This window comes from Physella acuta, unplaced genomic scaffold (assembly GCF_028476545.2).
Source record: "Physella acuta isolate Inbredline_101_S28 unplaced genomic scaffold, ASM2847654v3 ptg000431l, whole genome shotgun sequence".
Lineage (NCBI taxonomy): Eukaryota > Metazoa > Mollusca > Gastropoda > Physidae > Physella > Physella acuta.
In genome coordinates this window covers 19910-36067 of record NW_026731950.1, presented here as the reverse complement: position 1 = coordinate 36067, position 16158 = coordinate 19910, and the positions used below count along the sequence as shown (strand labels likewise).

The following is a 16158-nucleotide window of genomic DNA, read 5'->3' as shown; positions in this document are numbered from 1 at the left end:
TGACGGTGTGTGATGAGGGGAAGGGGTGGGGGGGGGGGTAGATTGTGTGACGTCACACTTTTTCATCATTAAAAAAGCAATGTTAGGAAACGAGTTTTAGCGTTATTTCGCGTTTCAGAAAACGTTTTTAATAAATTGTAACAGGAATTGATCAAAATAATCTATGTTGACAGAGTTCTGACAAGATTTTGGAAAAATATCGATATTTTTAGAACAATTCAACAGCAATTTTAAGGGGGGGGGGGGTTGTAGGCTGAGGTGTGACGTCATTTTAGGGTGGGTCTGGCTTTTTGTGACGACGTGTGACGGAGGGGAGGGGCGAGGTAAAAATTGTCAAAAAAGCGTGACGTCATTTATGGATGACCCCTTGGTTATGTAAGAATTAGACACAATTTTAGGAGTCGCGAAACTAATGGCTTTTTTTGCGAGGTAAGGGGAAACAATCGCGTCTATTGTAACTCTTGTGTAGCAAGGGGAGACTACAAAACATAATGTATTTTAAAGCTTTAACTTGTTAAAAAAGCTGAGTATTAAAGCCGTTGAAAAAGAAACATATTCAAACTTGTTTTATTAATTTAGGATTTATAGGTACCCCCAACCGAGTCATGTAGGTATATGGCTTATTTATTGATAATATGTTTGTGTATGAACACCTTATATTAACATGCATGTGTATGCGTTAAAAAACAAAACAAATTTATATACACTTGATAAATCTATAGAATAATTCTGTCGTATTATTGAAAATAAAATAAACCCTTTACAATGCTTGTGGGTCTCAATATGTTAGTTGTGAATATTCACAAAATCCTGGCCAACTGAGCTCCGTGTCGTGGACTCGGGTTACACGTCTAAGCTCCGCCAGTTACCGCAATAAAACAAACACAAGTTACGTGGGATCATTCTATGGGGCGTTTCTGTCGGGGTGGAGGGATGGAAGGGGAGGGCGGAATTTGTTAATAAAATCCTACATGCAGGTTTATACTGGTTAACAGACACATAGAAAATTAACTGAAAATGTGTGCGAATTTAGCAAGCATTCAGGGTTTGGTTTAGGGTCATGGTCAGTTGTTTTTTTTTGAGAAATTCCCTCTCCAGGTATCTCCGTTTTGAGTACTTGTGATAAGATATTTGAACCCTATGTAGCAGTAGTATATTAGGTCGCTTTTGGACCGCATTTTTGGCGGAGGAGCGCAGGGTGAGGAACAACGACATATAGTAAAATACTCGGGAGCAGGATGTGGAAGCGGGACAATGACATATAGCAAAATACTCCCAGCCTGGCGCATCGGGATGTGGAGGGTGGGTGAGCAGGATGCGCAGGCGGGACAACGACATATAGTAAAATACTACGCCAACTGGCGTTGGGGGAGGTGGTGGGGAAGTAGGTCACCTTTTGGTGACCTTGTGACGTAATCAATGACCTTGTGACGTAATTAATGACCTTGTGACGTAATTAGTAACATTATGACGTAATCATTGACCTAGTTACGTAATTTTAATGCGTTTTTTAATTAGTTTTAATGAGTTTTTTAAATTTTAATTAATTTTTGACCTAGTTACGTAATTTTATTGTTTTTTAATTAATTTGATTTTAATTACTTTGTTTGTGTTTTGTTTGTTTATTTTTAATAAGTTTAATTAATTCGATTTTTTATTTATTTTGTATTTGTTTGATTTTAACTTTTTAATTATTTTTATTTTGTTTATTTTTAATTTAATTATTTTATTTTTAATAAGTTTAATTAATTTGATTTTTATTTATTTTGTATCTAGTTACGTAATTTTAATTTTATTTTATAATTAGTTTGAAATTTTATTATCGAGTTACGTAATTTAATTACTTTGATTGTATTTTTATTTTGTTTAATTTGTTTGTTTACTTGTTGTTTAATTTAATTACTTTGTTTATATTGTGTAATTTTTATTAACGAGTTACGTAATTTGATTATTTGTTTACTTTTTAATTATTTTTATTTTGTTTATTTTTAATTTTATTTTATTTTATAATTAGTTAAATTATTATTAACTAGTTACGTAATTTGATTTTAATTACTTTGTTTAATTTAATTACTTTGATATATTTCTTTTCTTTGTTGTTTAATTTGTTGGTTTGTTTGAATGTATGTATGTTTTAAATAAAAGACTAACACTAGCCGTGTACTTTGTGAATAACATCCATTAAAGATAACGATCAGCCACAGCTGTTACGTATCGACCCGCCCGCGAAGTTTTCTCACCGCTGCCCGTTTTAATGGGAATGTATTGATCGCAGCCGCTGGCCCATCACAGCATGATGTCCCACCTAATTAAATTTTTTGTTATGCTTCACCGAGTTACCCCCGCTCGGTTGACGGGTTATGGTAATTAACGACATACATTAAGTAGCTTTCCGCGAAGCACTTAGGTCATTATGCAACAGCTGTTGTGCGACAGCTGGTGCTGTAATTAGGCCGTTCAACCGGATAAATGACCGCGAAAATTGTGTTCTAATCACTTCAACTTCGGACTTCAAATCAAGCGTCACCGCGACTTATCCAGCCTGCGACCTCTGTTGACTCCTGAGACTAAACCCACGCCAGCTTTACCAACCATCACATCCACCTAACCCTATACGGACCACATCTTTTGTGCGTGTTTATTCTATTAAAGGTAAGGTTAATATTACTTTTTGTTTTAAGGGAGCTAACCCCATTAAAATACCCTTTAAATAAATATGTATCTAAATAAGTAGTCATATGTATTCCTTTTAGTGTACAACCGACCCTACGAGACAGACTAACCATCGACCGAACCTATTGAACTACCTACCCATCCCCGAGGCACCCACTGAACCAAACGTTCCAGCTACATCCAACTACACCATTTCGGATCTCCACACACAGCTAACTTCACGTTCAACTTACGCGTTCAAACCCATAGGTACGTTCATTTTTAATTTTGTTTTAAGTATGATTTTTGTTTCATGCATTTTATTTTATGTATTTATTTTTATTCTACAGCCAGTGACCTACCCAGTCATCCAACTACTAGACACTTCGTCAATAATGCAAACCGCCCAGTCTACCACCCATCCAGCCATGAGCCGTAACAAGTGTGACATATGCAACCGTGTGTTCACCCGCAAAGACGGTTTGACAAGACATCACGACTCTGTTCACCGCCGACAAGGACATCTCTGTACAACATGCGGGAATCTATTTACACGACTTGACAATTTAACAAGACATTGTAAAACAACACACACCAACCAAACATCACCGACCGACACCCCATCAGCAACCGATAGACAAACTCCACAACCACTATACGTGACCGACAGACAAACCATGCAACCCCTAGCAGCGACCCAAACAACTCGTACCATGACCAACACTATTCCATTAAAGCGACATACGATGTATGACGACATAACAAACAACAAACGCGTAAAGACTAACAACCACAGTAACGTTAATTCACACACCACTATTTTTCCTGTAGACGACCTAGCCATGATACGTTATACATGTGACATATGTGAGCATGCATTCAACTGCAAACATGGTTTGAAACGACATCACGACTCTGTTCACCGCCGACAAGGACATCTCTGTACAACATGCGGGAATCTATTTACACGACTTGACAATTTAACAAGACATTGTAAAACAACACACACCAACCAAACATCACCGACCGACACCCCATCAGCAACCGATAGACAAACTCCACAACCACTATACGTGACCGACAGACAAACCATGCAACCCCTAGCAGCGATCCAAACAACTCGTACCATGACCAACACTATTCCATTAAAGCGACATACGATGTATGACGACATACCAAACAACAAACGCGTAAAGACTAACAACGACAGTAACGTTAATTCACACACCACTATTTTTCCTGTAGACGACCTACCCATGATACGTTATACATGTGACATATGTGAGCATGCATTCACCTGCAAACATGGTTTGAAACGACATCACGATACGGCACACAGACGACGAAGACATACATGTAGAGAATGTTTGCAAGAATTTACAAGAAAATATAATTTAACGAACCACTATAAAATACCACACACCATCAAAACATTACCAGACGACACATCAGCGACCGACACGAATATCCCATAGGATGACTTCTCACAGACATCTCCTTACACCCAACACAGAAACTCACTTTCTTACTTTTATATTAAAAGACAAGTAGACACAATGTGACATCTCCCCTAGACTGTAGACCGATGGGGTTGTTTTTATTCAATAAAAATTTATTATATATGGTCTTTTGTGATTTTTTAATGTGTTATTGTTTTGTTACTTGTCCCTGAAAGTTATGTAACTCGGTATCCTGTATAAGAGGTATGACTGGAATCAAAATCACGGGAGAGAACGTGACGTACATCGCGATATTTGAAAACAGGGCGATGTTTAACCTCAACCAAAAAAGACAATGAACCTAGAAGGAAGACGAATATATATCTTAGTCTTGCAGCAGATTACCTTCCCATGTTCGCTTTAGTATTACAGTTTTCATCAAACTTCTTTTTGACTTGAACTTCGTTAATTTTTAAGAAAGTTTACTTATACATAATACATCACGTCTAATGACAATTTTTTATTTTTACCACTCAATGTATTTTCTTTTTCTATATCTTACATTGTCATCTTAATTTTTGATCACCTTAGTAAAAATTTGCTTAAGATTATAAACTTCAAGTTTTAAAAAACAACAACGTTATAGTACGTCGTGTCAAATGACACACCGTTTAAAATGTCTACATTTAAAGTTCACCAAAATAATGACGTAAAATCTAAATATGATATGACGTTAGCATACATATCATTCAACCTAATCACTCTAAAGTACAAATCAATAATTTTTATTGATTAAGGGGCTGGGTGAGTTATTTTTATCACTATTCGCCCTTCCCCTTCCCTTTGTCCGCAACCCCGTTCCCCTTCTCCCATCCAACCTTGCGTCATCACACTAACCTCAATACCAACCGTTAGATAAACAGACCGTACTACTACTACTACCCGCACTATACCTATTCCATTTAAGAGACAAAGGCTGTATGACAATCCTACAGACAAATATTTATTCAACTAATATTACAACCCCCTAGAAACCACTCCAACAGACTGGGATACATAACTTGTAGACACCACTCCTCGTTGAATATCTCTTGCACCCTACCTACATCGACAACTTTGTCCGCCGCCCTCGCCCCCGTCCCTAGTATGAACTCGGTTACCAACAATTTCAAAACATGCATGTTCCGAGTTCAAAACCAACCTTCACCGACACTACTATGAACTCGGCCCCTAACACTTCCAAAACATGCCTGTACTAACTTTGAAACCACCATCGGTGAAAACTTCACCGACCTTAGTATGGACTCTACACCTACCGATTCCAAAACATGCATGTTCCGAGTTCAAAACCAACCTTCACCGACACTAGTATGAACTCGGCTACCAACAATTCCAAAACATGCATGTTCCGAGTTCAAAACCAACCTTCACCGACACTAGTATGAACTCGGCTACCAACAATTCCCAAACATGCATGTAACAACTTTCCAACCTGCCTCAGTGCTAACAAAATTCCCCGACCCTAGTATGAACTCGACTGCCATCAATTCCTAAACATCCATGTACCAACTTTGTAACCTACCTCGGTGAAAACTTCACCGACCTTAGTTTAACTCTACCTAACAATTCCAATGATGCATATACGGACTTTGTAACCTGCCTCGGTGAAAACACCCCCGTCCCTAGTCTGAACTGGGTTACCAACAATTTCAAAACATGCATGCTCCGAGTTCAAAACCAACCTTCACCGACACTAGTATGAACTCGGCTACCAACAATTCCTAAACATGCATGTACCAACTTTGCAACCTGCCTCGGTGTTAACAAAAACTCCCCTGACCCTAGTATGAACTCGGTTACCAACAATTTCAAAACATACATGTTCCGAGATCAAAACCAACCTTCACCGACACTAGTATGAACTCGGCTACCATCAATTCCTAAACATGCATGTGCCAACTTTGCAACCTGCCTCAGTGTTAGCAAAACTCCCCGACCCTAGTATGGACTCTACACCTACCGATTCCAAAACATGCATGTTCCGAGTTCAAAACCAACCTCGGTGAAAACTTCACCGACCTTAGTTTAACTCTCCCTAACAATTCCAAAACATGCATGGTCTAGATTCGAACCCTGCCTCGGTGAAAACGTCACCGACTCGTGTATAAAATCTGTCCCAACCAACTCCAAACCTTCCCTGGGCACCCGAATAAAAATAACTCACCCAGCCCCTTAATCAATAAAAATTATTGATTTGTACTTTAGAGTGATTAGGTTGAATGATATGTATGCTAACGTCATATCATATTTAGATTTTACGTCATTATTTTGGTGAACTTTAAATGTAGACATTTTAAACGGTGTGTCATTTGACACGACGTACTATAACGTTGTTGTTTTTTAAAACTTGAAGTTTATAATCTTAAGCAAATTTTTACTAAGGTGATCAAAAATTAAGATGACAATGTAAGATATAGAAAAAGAAAATACATTGAGTGGTAAAAATAAAAAATTGTCATTAGACGTGATGTATTATGTATAAGTAAACTTTCTTAAAAATTAACGAAGTTCAAGTCAAAAAGAAGTTTGATGAAAACTGTAATACTAAAGCGAACATGGGAAGGTAATCTGCTGCAAGACTAAGATATATATTCGTCTTCCTTCTAGGTTCATTGTCTTTTTTGGTTGAGGTTAAACATCGCCCTGTTTTCAAATATCGCGATGTACGTCACGTTCTCTCCCGTGATTTTGATTCCAGTCATACCTCTTATACAGGATACCGAGTTACATAACTTTCAGGGACAAGTAACAAAACAATAACACATTAAAAAATCACAAAAGACCATATATAATAAATTTTTATTGAATAAAAACAACCCCATCGGTCTACAGTCTAGGGGAGATGTCACATTGTGTCTACTTGTCTTTTAATATAAAAGTAAGAAAGTGAGTTTCTGTGTTGGGTGTAAGGAGATGTCTGTGAGAAGTCATCCTATGGGATATTCGTGTCGGTCGCTGATGTGTCGTCTGGTAATGTTTTGATGGTGTGTGGTATTTTATAGTGGTTCGTTAAATTATATTTTCTTGTAAATTCTTGCAAACATTCTCTACATGTATGTCTTCGTCGTCTGTGTGCCGTATCGTGATGTCGTTTCAAACCATGTTTGCAGGTGAATGCATGCTCACATATGTCACATGTATAACGTATCATGGGTAGGTCGTCTACAGGAAAAATAGTGGTGTGTGAATTAACGTTACTGTCGTTGTTAGTCTTTACGCGTTTGTTGTTTGGTATGTCGTCATACATCGTATGTCGCTTTAATGGAATAGTGTTGGTCATGGTACGAGTTGTTTGGATCGCTGCTAGGGGTTGCATGGTTTGTCTGTCGGTCACGTATAGTGGTTGTGGAGTTTGTCTATCGGTTGCTGATGGGGTGTCGGTCGGTGATGTTTGGTTGGTGTGTGTTGTTTTACAATGTCTTGTTAAATTGTCAAGTCGTGTAAATAGATTCCCGCATGTTGTACAGAGATGTCCTTGTCGGCGGTGAACAGAGTCGTGATGTCGTTTCAAACCATGTTTGCAGTTGAATGCATGCTCACATATGTCACATGTATAACGTATCATGGCTAGGTCGTCTACAGGAAAAATAGTGGTGTGTGAATTAACGTTACTGTGGTTGTTAGTCTTTACGCGTTTGTTGTTTGTTATGTCGTCATACATCGTATGTCGCTTTAATGGAATAGTGTTGGTCATGGTACGAGTTGTTTGGGTCGCTGCTAGGGGTTGCATGGTTTGTCTGTCGGTCACGTATAGTGGTTGTGGAGTTTGTCTATCGGTTGCTGATGGGGTGTCGGTCGGTGATGTTTGGTTGGTGTGTGTTGTTTTACAATGTCTTGTTAAATTGTCAAGTCGTGTAAATAGATTCCCGCATGTTGTACAGAGATGTCCTTGTCGGCGGTGAACAGAGTCGTGATGTCTTGTCAAACCGTCTTTGCGGGTGAACACACGGTTGCATATGTCACACTTGTTACGGCTCATGGCTGGATGGGTGGTAGACTGGGCGGTTTGCATTATTGACGAAGTGTCTAGTAGTTGGATGACTGGGTAGGTCACTGGCTGTAGAATAAAAATAAATACATAAAATAAAATGCATGAAACAAAAATCATACTTAAAACAAAATTAAAAATGAACGTACCTATGGGTTTGAACGCGTAAGTTGAACGTGAAGTTAGCTGTGTGTGGAGATCCGAAATGGTGTAGTTGGATGTAGCTGGAACGTTTGGTTCAGTGGGTGCCTCGGGGATGGGTAGGTAGTTCAATAGGTTCGGTCGATGGTTAGTCTGTCTCGTAGGGTCGGTTGTACACTAAAAGGAATACATATGACTACTTATTTAGATACATATTTATTTAAAGGGTATTTTAATGGGGTTAGCTCCCTTAAAACAAAAAGTAATATTAACCTTACCTTTAATAGAATAAACACGCACAAAAGATGTGGTCCGTATAGGGTTAGGTGGATGTGATGGTTGGTAAAGCTGGCGTGGGTTTAGTCTCAGGAGTCAACAGAGGTCGCAGGCTGGATAAGTCGCGGTGACGCTTGATTTGAAGTCCGAAGTTGAAGTGATTAGAACACAATTTTCGCGGTCATTTATCCGGTTGAACGGCCTAATTACAGCACCAGCTGTCGCACAACAGCTGTTGCATAATGACCTAAGTGCTTCGCGGAAAGCTACTTAATGTATGTCGTTAATTACCATAACCCGTCAACCGAGCGGGGGTAACTCGGTGAAGCATAACAAAAAATTTAATTAGGTGGGACATCATGCTGTGATGGGCCAGCGGCTGCGATCAATACATTCCCATTAAAACGGGCAGCGGTGAGAAAACTTCGCGGGCGGGTCGATACGTAACAGCTGTGGCTGATCGTTATCTTTAATGGATGTTATTCACAAAGTACACGGCTAGTGTTAGTCTTTTATTTAAAACATACATACATTCAAACAAACCAACAAATTAAACAACAAAGAAAAGAAATATATCAAAGTAATTAAATTAAACAAAGTAATTAAAATCAAATTACGTAACTAGTTAATAATAATTTAACTAATTATAAAATAAAATAAAATTAAAAATAAACAAAATAAAAATAATTAAAAAGTAAACAAATAATCAAATTACGTAACTCGTTAATAAAAATTACACAATATAAACAAAGTAATTAAATTAAACAACAAGTAAACAAACAAATTAAACAAAATAAAAATACAATCAAAGTAATTAAATTACGTAACTCGATAATAAAATTTCAAACTAATTATAAAATAAAATTAAAATTACGTAACTAGATACAAAATAAATAAAAATCAAATTAATTAAACTTATTAAAAATAAAATAATTAAATTAAAAATAAACAAAATAAAAATAATTAAAAAGTTAAAATCAAACAAATACAAAATAAATAAAAAATCGAATTAATTAAACTTATTAAAAATAAACAAACAAAACACAAACAAAGTACAATAAAATTACGTAACTAGGTCAAAAATTAATTAAAATTTAAAAAACTCATTAAAACTAATTAAAAAACGCATTAAAATTACGTAACTAGGTCAATGATTACGTCATAATGTTACTAATTACGTCACAAGGTCATTAATTACGTCACAAGGTCATTGATTACGTCACAAGGTCACCAAAAGGTGACCTACTTCCCCACCACCTCCCCCAACGCCAGTTGGCGTAGTATTTTACTATATGTCGTTGTCCCGCCTGCGCATCCTGCTCACCCACCCTCCACATCCCGATGCGCCAGGCTGGGAGTATTTTGCTATATGTCATTGTCCCGCTTCCACATCCTGCTCCCGAGTATTTTACTATATGTCGTTGTTCCTCACCCTGCGCTCCTCCGCCAAAAATGCGGTCCAAAAGCGACCTAATATACTACTTGTAGCTATATTTGTGTATTAATGTATTATGACCCCCATGTAGTTGTGTTTATGTATCATGACCCCTAGGTGTGTGTTTATGTATTATGACCCATAGGTAGATGTGTTTATGTATTATGACCCATAGGTAGATGTGTTTACGTATTATGACCCCTACGTAGTTGTTTTTATGTATTATGACCCCTAGGTACGTGTGTTTATGTATTATGACCCCTGGGTAGCTGTGTTTATGTATTATGACCCATAGGTAGATGTGTTTACATATTATGACCCCTACGTAGTTGCTTTTATGTATTATGACCCCTAGGTAACTGTGTTTATGTATTATGACCCCAGGGTAACTGTGTTTATATATTATGACCCCTAGGTACGTGTGTTTATGTATTATGACCCCTGAGTAGCTGTGTTTATGTATTTTGACCCCTAAATAGTTGTGCTAATGTATTATGATCGTATATGTTCTATGAACCCTAAATAGTTGTGGTTAAGTATTATGATTTATGACCCCTAAGTAGTTGTGTTTATGTATTATAACCCCTACGTAGGTGTGTTTATGTATTATGACCCCTAGGTAACTGTGTTTATGTATTATCACCTCTACATAGGTGTGTTTCGACTCCAGAACGCGTGCTACACTTTTAAAGAAATAAGAAGCAGTCCCGAAAACCATTACATATCTAAACGTCACCCTATACACAAAGCTAATCTGAATTAAAACACACGTTTTTGTTAGAAGTTTAATCCCACATAGAACACATCAACTATTTAAAACCCTAACAACACATTAAAGAATCAACACGAACATTTTATCAACGGCTACTTTGAATAACTATCACCACAGTCAAGCCACAATATTTTAAAACAAAATAATGTCCATGCCTTCAGCTAAGCGGATTAATCTCCAACCCACTCTCTATTTTTTCTTTACCCCACTTCGTTTTGCACCATGGGAAAACTAAGATAAGAGCACTCCAAAATTTAGACAAGAAACACACCGCGGGGTTATGTCGCCTCGTGACATAGATTTACAGAGCTATGGTGTCGCTTGACTGGTAGACTATTACGGCTAAATCCGGTTGATAAATAAACGCTGTGCTGTACCGGATGTGATAATTATACTTTCCTTTTTTTGTGTAGGGGATGTAATTTCCGTGAAACAGTTACTGAATAATTGTTAATGTAGTTAAGTTCCCCTTCCAAACCTGACGGTCTATAGGGCACGTGAAGTAGAGTTCACTTGTTTCTGTGACCTCGGCATATGAAGGGACAGTGTGGTTAGCTCTATGACCCGCCACCTTTACTTTCTCTAACGTGAGTTAGGTACAGAGTTTCTTCCAGGCATCTCTTCGGGGGGTGCAGAGTGCCCCTCCCCATCCCCCACAGGAGAAAAAAGTTTGGAAGAAACACTGGTTAGGTACCCATTAGAGCTGGGTGGACTCAAGGACGGTCTACTGATTTCAACCTGGAATCAAACTTGAGATTTGTTAATGCCGGTTTTAATTTTACTTTTAAATTGAATTTTTTTTTTTAAATTCAAATCGATCGAGACATTTTTAATTCACATGAAAAAGGGCAATAAATTTGAAATTTTGTTTTTAAGTTATCTCCCCTGCTGTAAAATTAAAACATGAAACGCTTTGACATGAGCATATCCGGTGTCGCGGCAACGTACGTTGTGAAACGGATACGTTTCAATAATGGACTGGGGTGGGAAATTGGGGGGGGGGGGGTGAATCTTGGATTTATGGGTGTGGTCTTTTTCATTTTTTTTTTTTGCACACAAGAAAGACTGGTAATAAATCTAAGTGTAATTTATGGTATGTTAAAATTAAAATCTGTTAGCTGCTTGCGTTTATGCTGTTTGGCATTCACGATGCTATACAACAGGGGTCTCCAAACTTTTCAGCCCGAGGGCCGCATTAACTATCAAATATCAGCTCGGGGGCCAGAGTTTCTTTAAGGCATCTCTTCAGGGTCGTGCCCCCCCCCCCCCCGACGAAATATAATTTATATAGAAATATATACAGATTTCAAGTGTCCACCACTTTAGGTGAGTGTATAGATCAGCAACTAGATTTCACTCTCTTGCAGTTTTAGGTTCAGAAAATTTAAATGACTAGTTATGTCAGCAGCAGAGGCCAATTTCTATACCCACTCTTCATCAGACAATAATGGCTGTGACTTGCCTTTACTATCAGGAAGTCACCTATTTCTTTTCTTAGATACTCTGCTTAGAATTTTCTCGCAAAATTAGCAATCTTACTGATGTGAAATATAGTAAATCTTGCGATTTTGTGTTTGTCTCTGAACTATCTATGGTTAGATATCCTCATCGGTTACAGAGTCACACATTATATGTAGGGAAGCCAGCTCTTGTGTTATGTTCATGTCTTCATCCACACCTCTAATGAACACAAGAAGTTGAGAGGTGGAACAGCTGTCCAGCGAATCATCTATTGCAATTGAAAAATGGCGAAACTTGCTTGAATTTTTCGCTATTTGAGTCGCAATATTTTCACCAATGTCTGCAATACGGCGAGTAATTTTATTTGCACACAAAGCTATATTTTCAAATAGTTTTGAATTTTCTATGCAAAGCTCCTCAGCCACCTCCAACAAACATTTATTCAGTGGACAAAAAGATCGTCGCGGGCCGGATAAAATGACCTCGCGGGCCGCATGCGGCCCGCGGGCCGTAGTTTGGAGACCCCTGGCCTACACAGTGCGACCTTAAACGTACAAAATACAGCGGTAAATGTACACAGTACTACCTTAAATGTACAAAATACAGCGGTAAATGTACACAGTACGCCCTTAAACGTACAAAATACAGCGGTAAATGTACACAGTACGTCCATAAACGTACATAATACAGCGGTAAATGTACAGAGTACGACTCTTTAATGTACACCATATAGCGGTAAAAGTACACATTCACCCTTTCATCCCCAGCGGGCTATCATCACGGGCAGTGGACATGGGGGTCAGGGCCGATGTAAACCTATCGATCTTTAGCGTATGGGGGTGGGGGGGGGGGGGGGAAATGACCGGTGACCTTGACATTTGGCCGGACACGAGCAGGGCATATTTGCTATTGATTTTGTTTTTTTTTTTCTGTTGATGAAGCGCTGACCTGGCTTATGAGTGCCGCACGTGCTTGACCCCCCCCCCCTCCTACCCAGTCATCCCCCACCCCACCACCACCCCCACCATCACCCCCACCTCACCCCACCCCCACCTCACAACCACCACACACGTTTCCTCTAATGATACAGCCTAAATTTAGTTTACGGTTAAACACTGGATAAACACACCAGTCTAACCCACATACATATACAAATGCGCATACTCATACATATACACATGCGTATTTTTACACGCATTTTTCTGTATTTATACAGTTGAGTCAATTAATCAACAAAAACATATTCCTTTATGCCTTTTATTTTACGGACAATTTTGTAGGCCTACATCAAATAAAGATGACATGAAATTGATAGCATAATAATAATAGGAAAATTTCCACTGGTTTTTCGGGTAGGCAATTATGGGATGTTTTAATACCAAAAGACATATCTGCCTATCTATCATCTACCCCACATCTATCAATATCTGGGGAGATTGAGGATTCGAGATTAAATTAAACTGATATCAAAGATGGATGTTTGTTGTATTCCTACGCGCGACCTCTACATTTGATGTGGCCTATGGGAGTTAGAAAAAATAGTTCCAGCTTCCATTGTAACCTAGCAACCTATAGGAACTAAAAGATGTAAACCTGTTCCATATGGTAGATGGAGTAGAGTCTACCTATTTCTACAGACAACATCTCAGATGGCGTGTTACGACTGCTGACCCGAAAGTCTAGAGTTCGGATCCCGGGATCGAGTAAGTAAGTAGAAAGTCTCTGAGTCCACCCAGCTGTGATGGGTACCTGACTTAAGTTTGGGAAAATAATGTCGCTGGGCATAGTGATGATCGCATTATTCGCTATATTCCAAAGTCATTAAAACAGATGAACTCTACTTCATCTGCCCCATGTGTTTTGAGCATGAGCGTGAAAAAGATTATCATAATTGACTGACCGGGCATTTTAACTTTTAGGGGTCATCCATTAATGACGTCACGCTTTTTTTGACGATTTCTACCTTCCCCCCCCCTCCCCTCCGTCACACGTCGTCACAAAAAGCCAGTTCCCCCCCACCTTAAAATGACGTCACACCTCAACCTACAACCCCCCCCCCCCTCAAAATTGCAGTTGAATTTTTTTTAAACATCGATATTTTTCTAAAATCTTGTCTAAACTATTACAATTTATTAAAACAGTTATCTAAAACGCAAAATAACGTCTAAAATTCGTTTTCTAACATTGCTTTTTTATAATGCAAAAGTGTGACGTCGCAACATCTGAACCCTCCCCCCCTCCCCCTCATCACACATCGTCACAAAATTACGGACCCCCCTCCCCCATACGAGTGTAACGTCATTTATGGATGACCCCTTATACTAGAAATCTAGAAACGCATTCATTTCTGGATGGACTTGGGAATTCCATGTAACCTACCAGCTTAAGGATACTAAAACCTAAGTCTCAGATAATATTCCTCCGTTCTTGTAAACATAGATACCAGAGTAACTTGAGGGGGCACTGTCCTAGCCTTTTCTCTTCATCCCCCGCCCCTCGCCCCCGCCGCCTTACTCCCCCTCACCCACCACATACACAAGTAGCACCTCCTTCCTTGCATGTCGAAATAATAATATGTAGTTGATATTCAAAATATATACTTGAACCGTTCCGCCCCCAGGAAATTTTAAGTGCGCCCTTATCCGGAAGTTTCAAGTGCACCCCCGCCCCCCCCCCACCCCCCCCCCCCCCCCACCCCCCCGCCCCCAATGGAGAACAATGTTTCTAAGAAACCATGTGAATAACGGAAATAAAAAGTTTAAAATAAATTTTCAAGAGTATGACCTCTTACACGTTTTTTTTTTTATGTTCGAATGTATAAACTCTCCTCGACTAAGCCATAAATCAGACAACGGGAATTCCCCAAGTGACTCAATTGGTCTAAGATTCGGCTTTGTAACTACTGCGTCAAGTTAAATTTATCTTACTTAGTTTGGCCCACATTTTTCTGGGACTGTGGAGGGGGGGGGGGGGAGGGGAGTGCATAACCAGCGAACGAAAAAAAAGCACATAATAAACGATAACCGAAAGGCACTTCATAAGTAATTTAGGGGGGCAGTAATGCCAGAGGCGAAAGCAAGATGAATGGGGAGGGGAGGGTGGGGGGGGAGGGATTTATGAATGATAAACAGATAAAAAATGATCGAATACTTGGTAGAAGGTTAACGCGGTGTTTACATACACGGGGCGGTTGAGGAATCGACTTTTAAGTAGACAGATTCAGTACTAGATTTTGTAGTGGTTTATGTGACCCGGGGGGGGGGGGTGGAGAGAGTGATTTCAGAATTTTTTCTCGACAGCAGACTTATTGTTCCCAAGGGGGGGGGGGGGTGGACACTGGTTAAATTGTATATTTTCTGCATATATTGTCTATTTTTTTTAACCCACAGAATAACGTAAGCCTTAATTAGTACTGAGAACAGTAAATTACGCCAATGCAATTGAGAATGCTATTCCTAATTTATTCCGTATAAAATACTGTATCATTTAATTTATTCGATTATTTAATTGATTATATAAATAATGTATTACTTTATTTATTAGAGGGCTAAAATATTGGTTCACTTAACTGATTAATTTGGTCTAAAATATTATACTAAGTAATCAATTAGGTCTAAAATTAGTCGAAATTTATTATGTCACTAAATTAGTGTCTAAAATAATGATACTCCAATAATTAAATAAAGGATTATCCAGGTAAATCTCTATTGTAGAAAACACAGTTGCTTCCATTTTAAAAACTGCTTTCTACGATATCAACTGCTGAACAAGATAACATATCAAACAAAGTGAGCTCTTGAGCTAATTTGATTACAAGGAAATAATTTGATTCTCTTTATTTGATAACCGTTTTCCAGACCGCCGGTTAAAGCTATAAAAACAATACCGTGTTTACATTGAGCACAGAGAAAATTTTCGTGGGTGAATGCCCTTG

The 16158-nt window shown here is 38.5% G+C and overlaps 3 protein-coding genes across 5 annotated transcripts in view; 1 reads left to right on the top strand and 2 right to left on the bottom strand.

The window, feature by feature from the left end:
• The window catches only part of LOC131942881 (inverted formin-2), a 111870-nt gene extending 100890 nt beyond the window's left edge, over nucleotides 1–10980 (bottom strand). The window contains exon 1 of the mRNA XM_059302842.1: nucleotides 10843–10980. The gene's annotated coding sequence lies outside the window, so the exon portion shown is untranslated. The remainder of the gene's footprint in view (nucleotides 1–10842) is intronic.
• LOC131942884 (zinc finger protein 816-like) lies at nucleotides 2139–4235 on the top strand. Of its 2 annotated transcripts, XM_059302850.1 has the most exons (3): nucleotides 2139–2652; nucleotides 2754–2922; nucleotides 3003–4235. In XM_059302850.1, exon 3 carries the CDS (start codon nucleotides 3048–3050, stop codon nucleotides 4125–4127), a length of 1080 nt encoding a protein of 359 aa, XP_059158833.1. In that variant the 5' UTR covers nucleotides 2139–2652; nucleotides 2754–2922; nucleotides 3003–3047; the 3' UTR covers nucleotides 4128–4235. The 2 variants fall into 2 exon arrangements, with proteins under 2 accessions (XP_059158833.1, XP_059158832.1); XM_059302849.1 differs by having other exon boundaries at nucleotides 2139–2922.
• On the bottom strand, nucleotides 6976–9072 carry LOC131942883 (zinc finger protein 816-like). 2 transcript variants are annotated; one of them, XM_059302848.1, is made up of 3 exons: nucleotides 8559–9072; nucleotides 8289–8457; nucleotides 6976–8208 (listed from the first exon to the last, which is right to left on the bottom strand). In XM_059302848.1, the coding sequence occupies exon 3, from the start codon at nucleotides 8161–8163 to the stop codon at nucleotides 7084–7086; it is 1080 nt and encodes a 359-aa protein (XP_059158831.1). In that variant the 5' UTR covers nucleotides 8164–8208; nucleotides 8289–8457; nucleotides 8559–9072; the 3' UTR covers nucleotides 6976–7083. The 2 variants fall into 2 exon arrangements, with proteins under 2 accessions (XP_059158831.1, XP_059158830.1); XM_059302847.1 differs by having other exon boundaries at nucleotides 8289–9072.
• Nucleotides 10981–16158: the final 5178 nt, after the last annotated feature.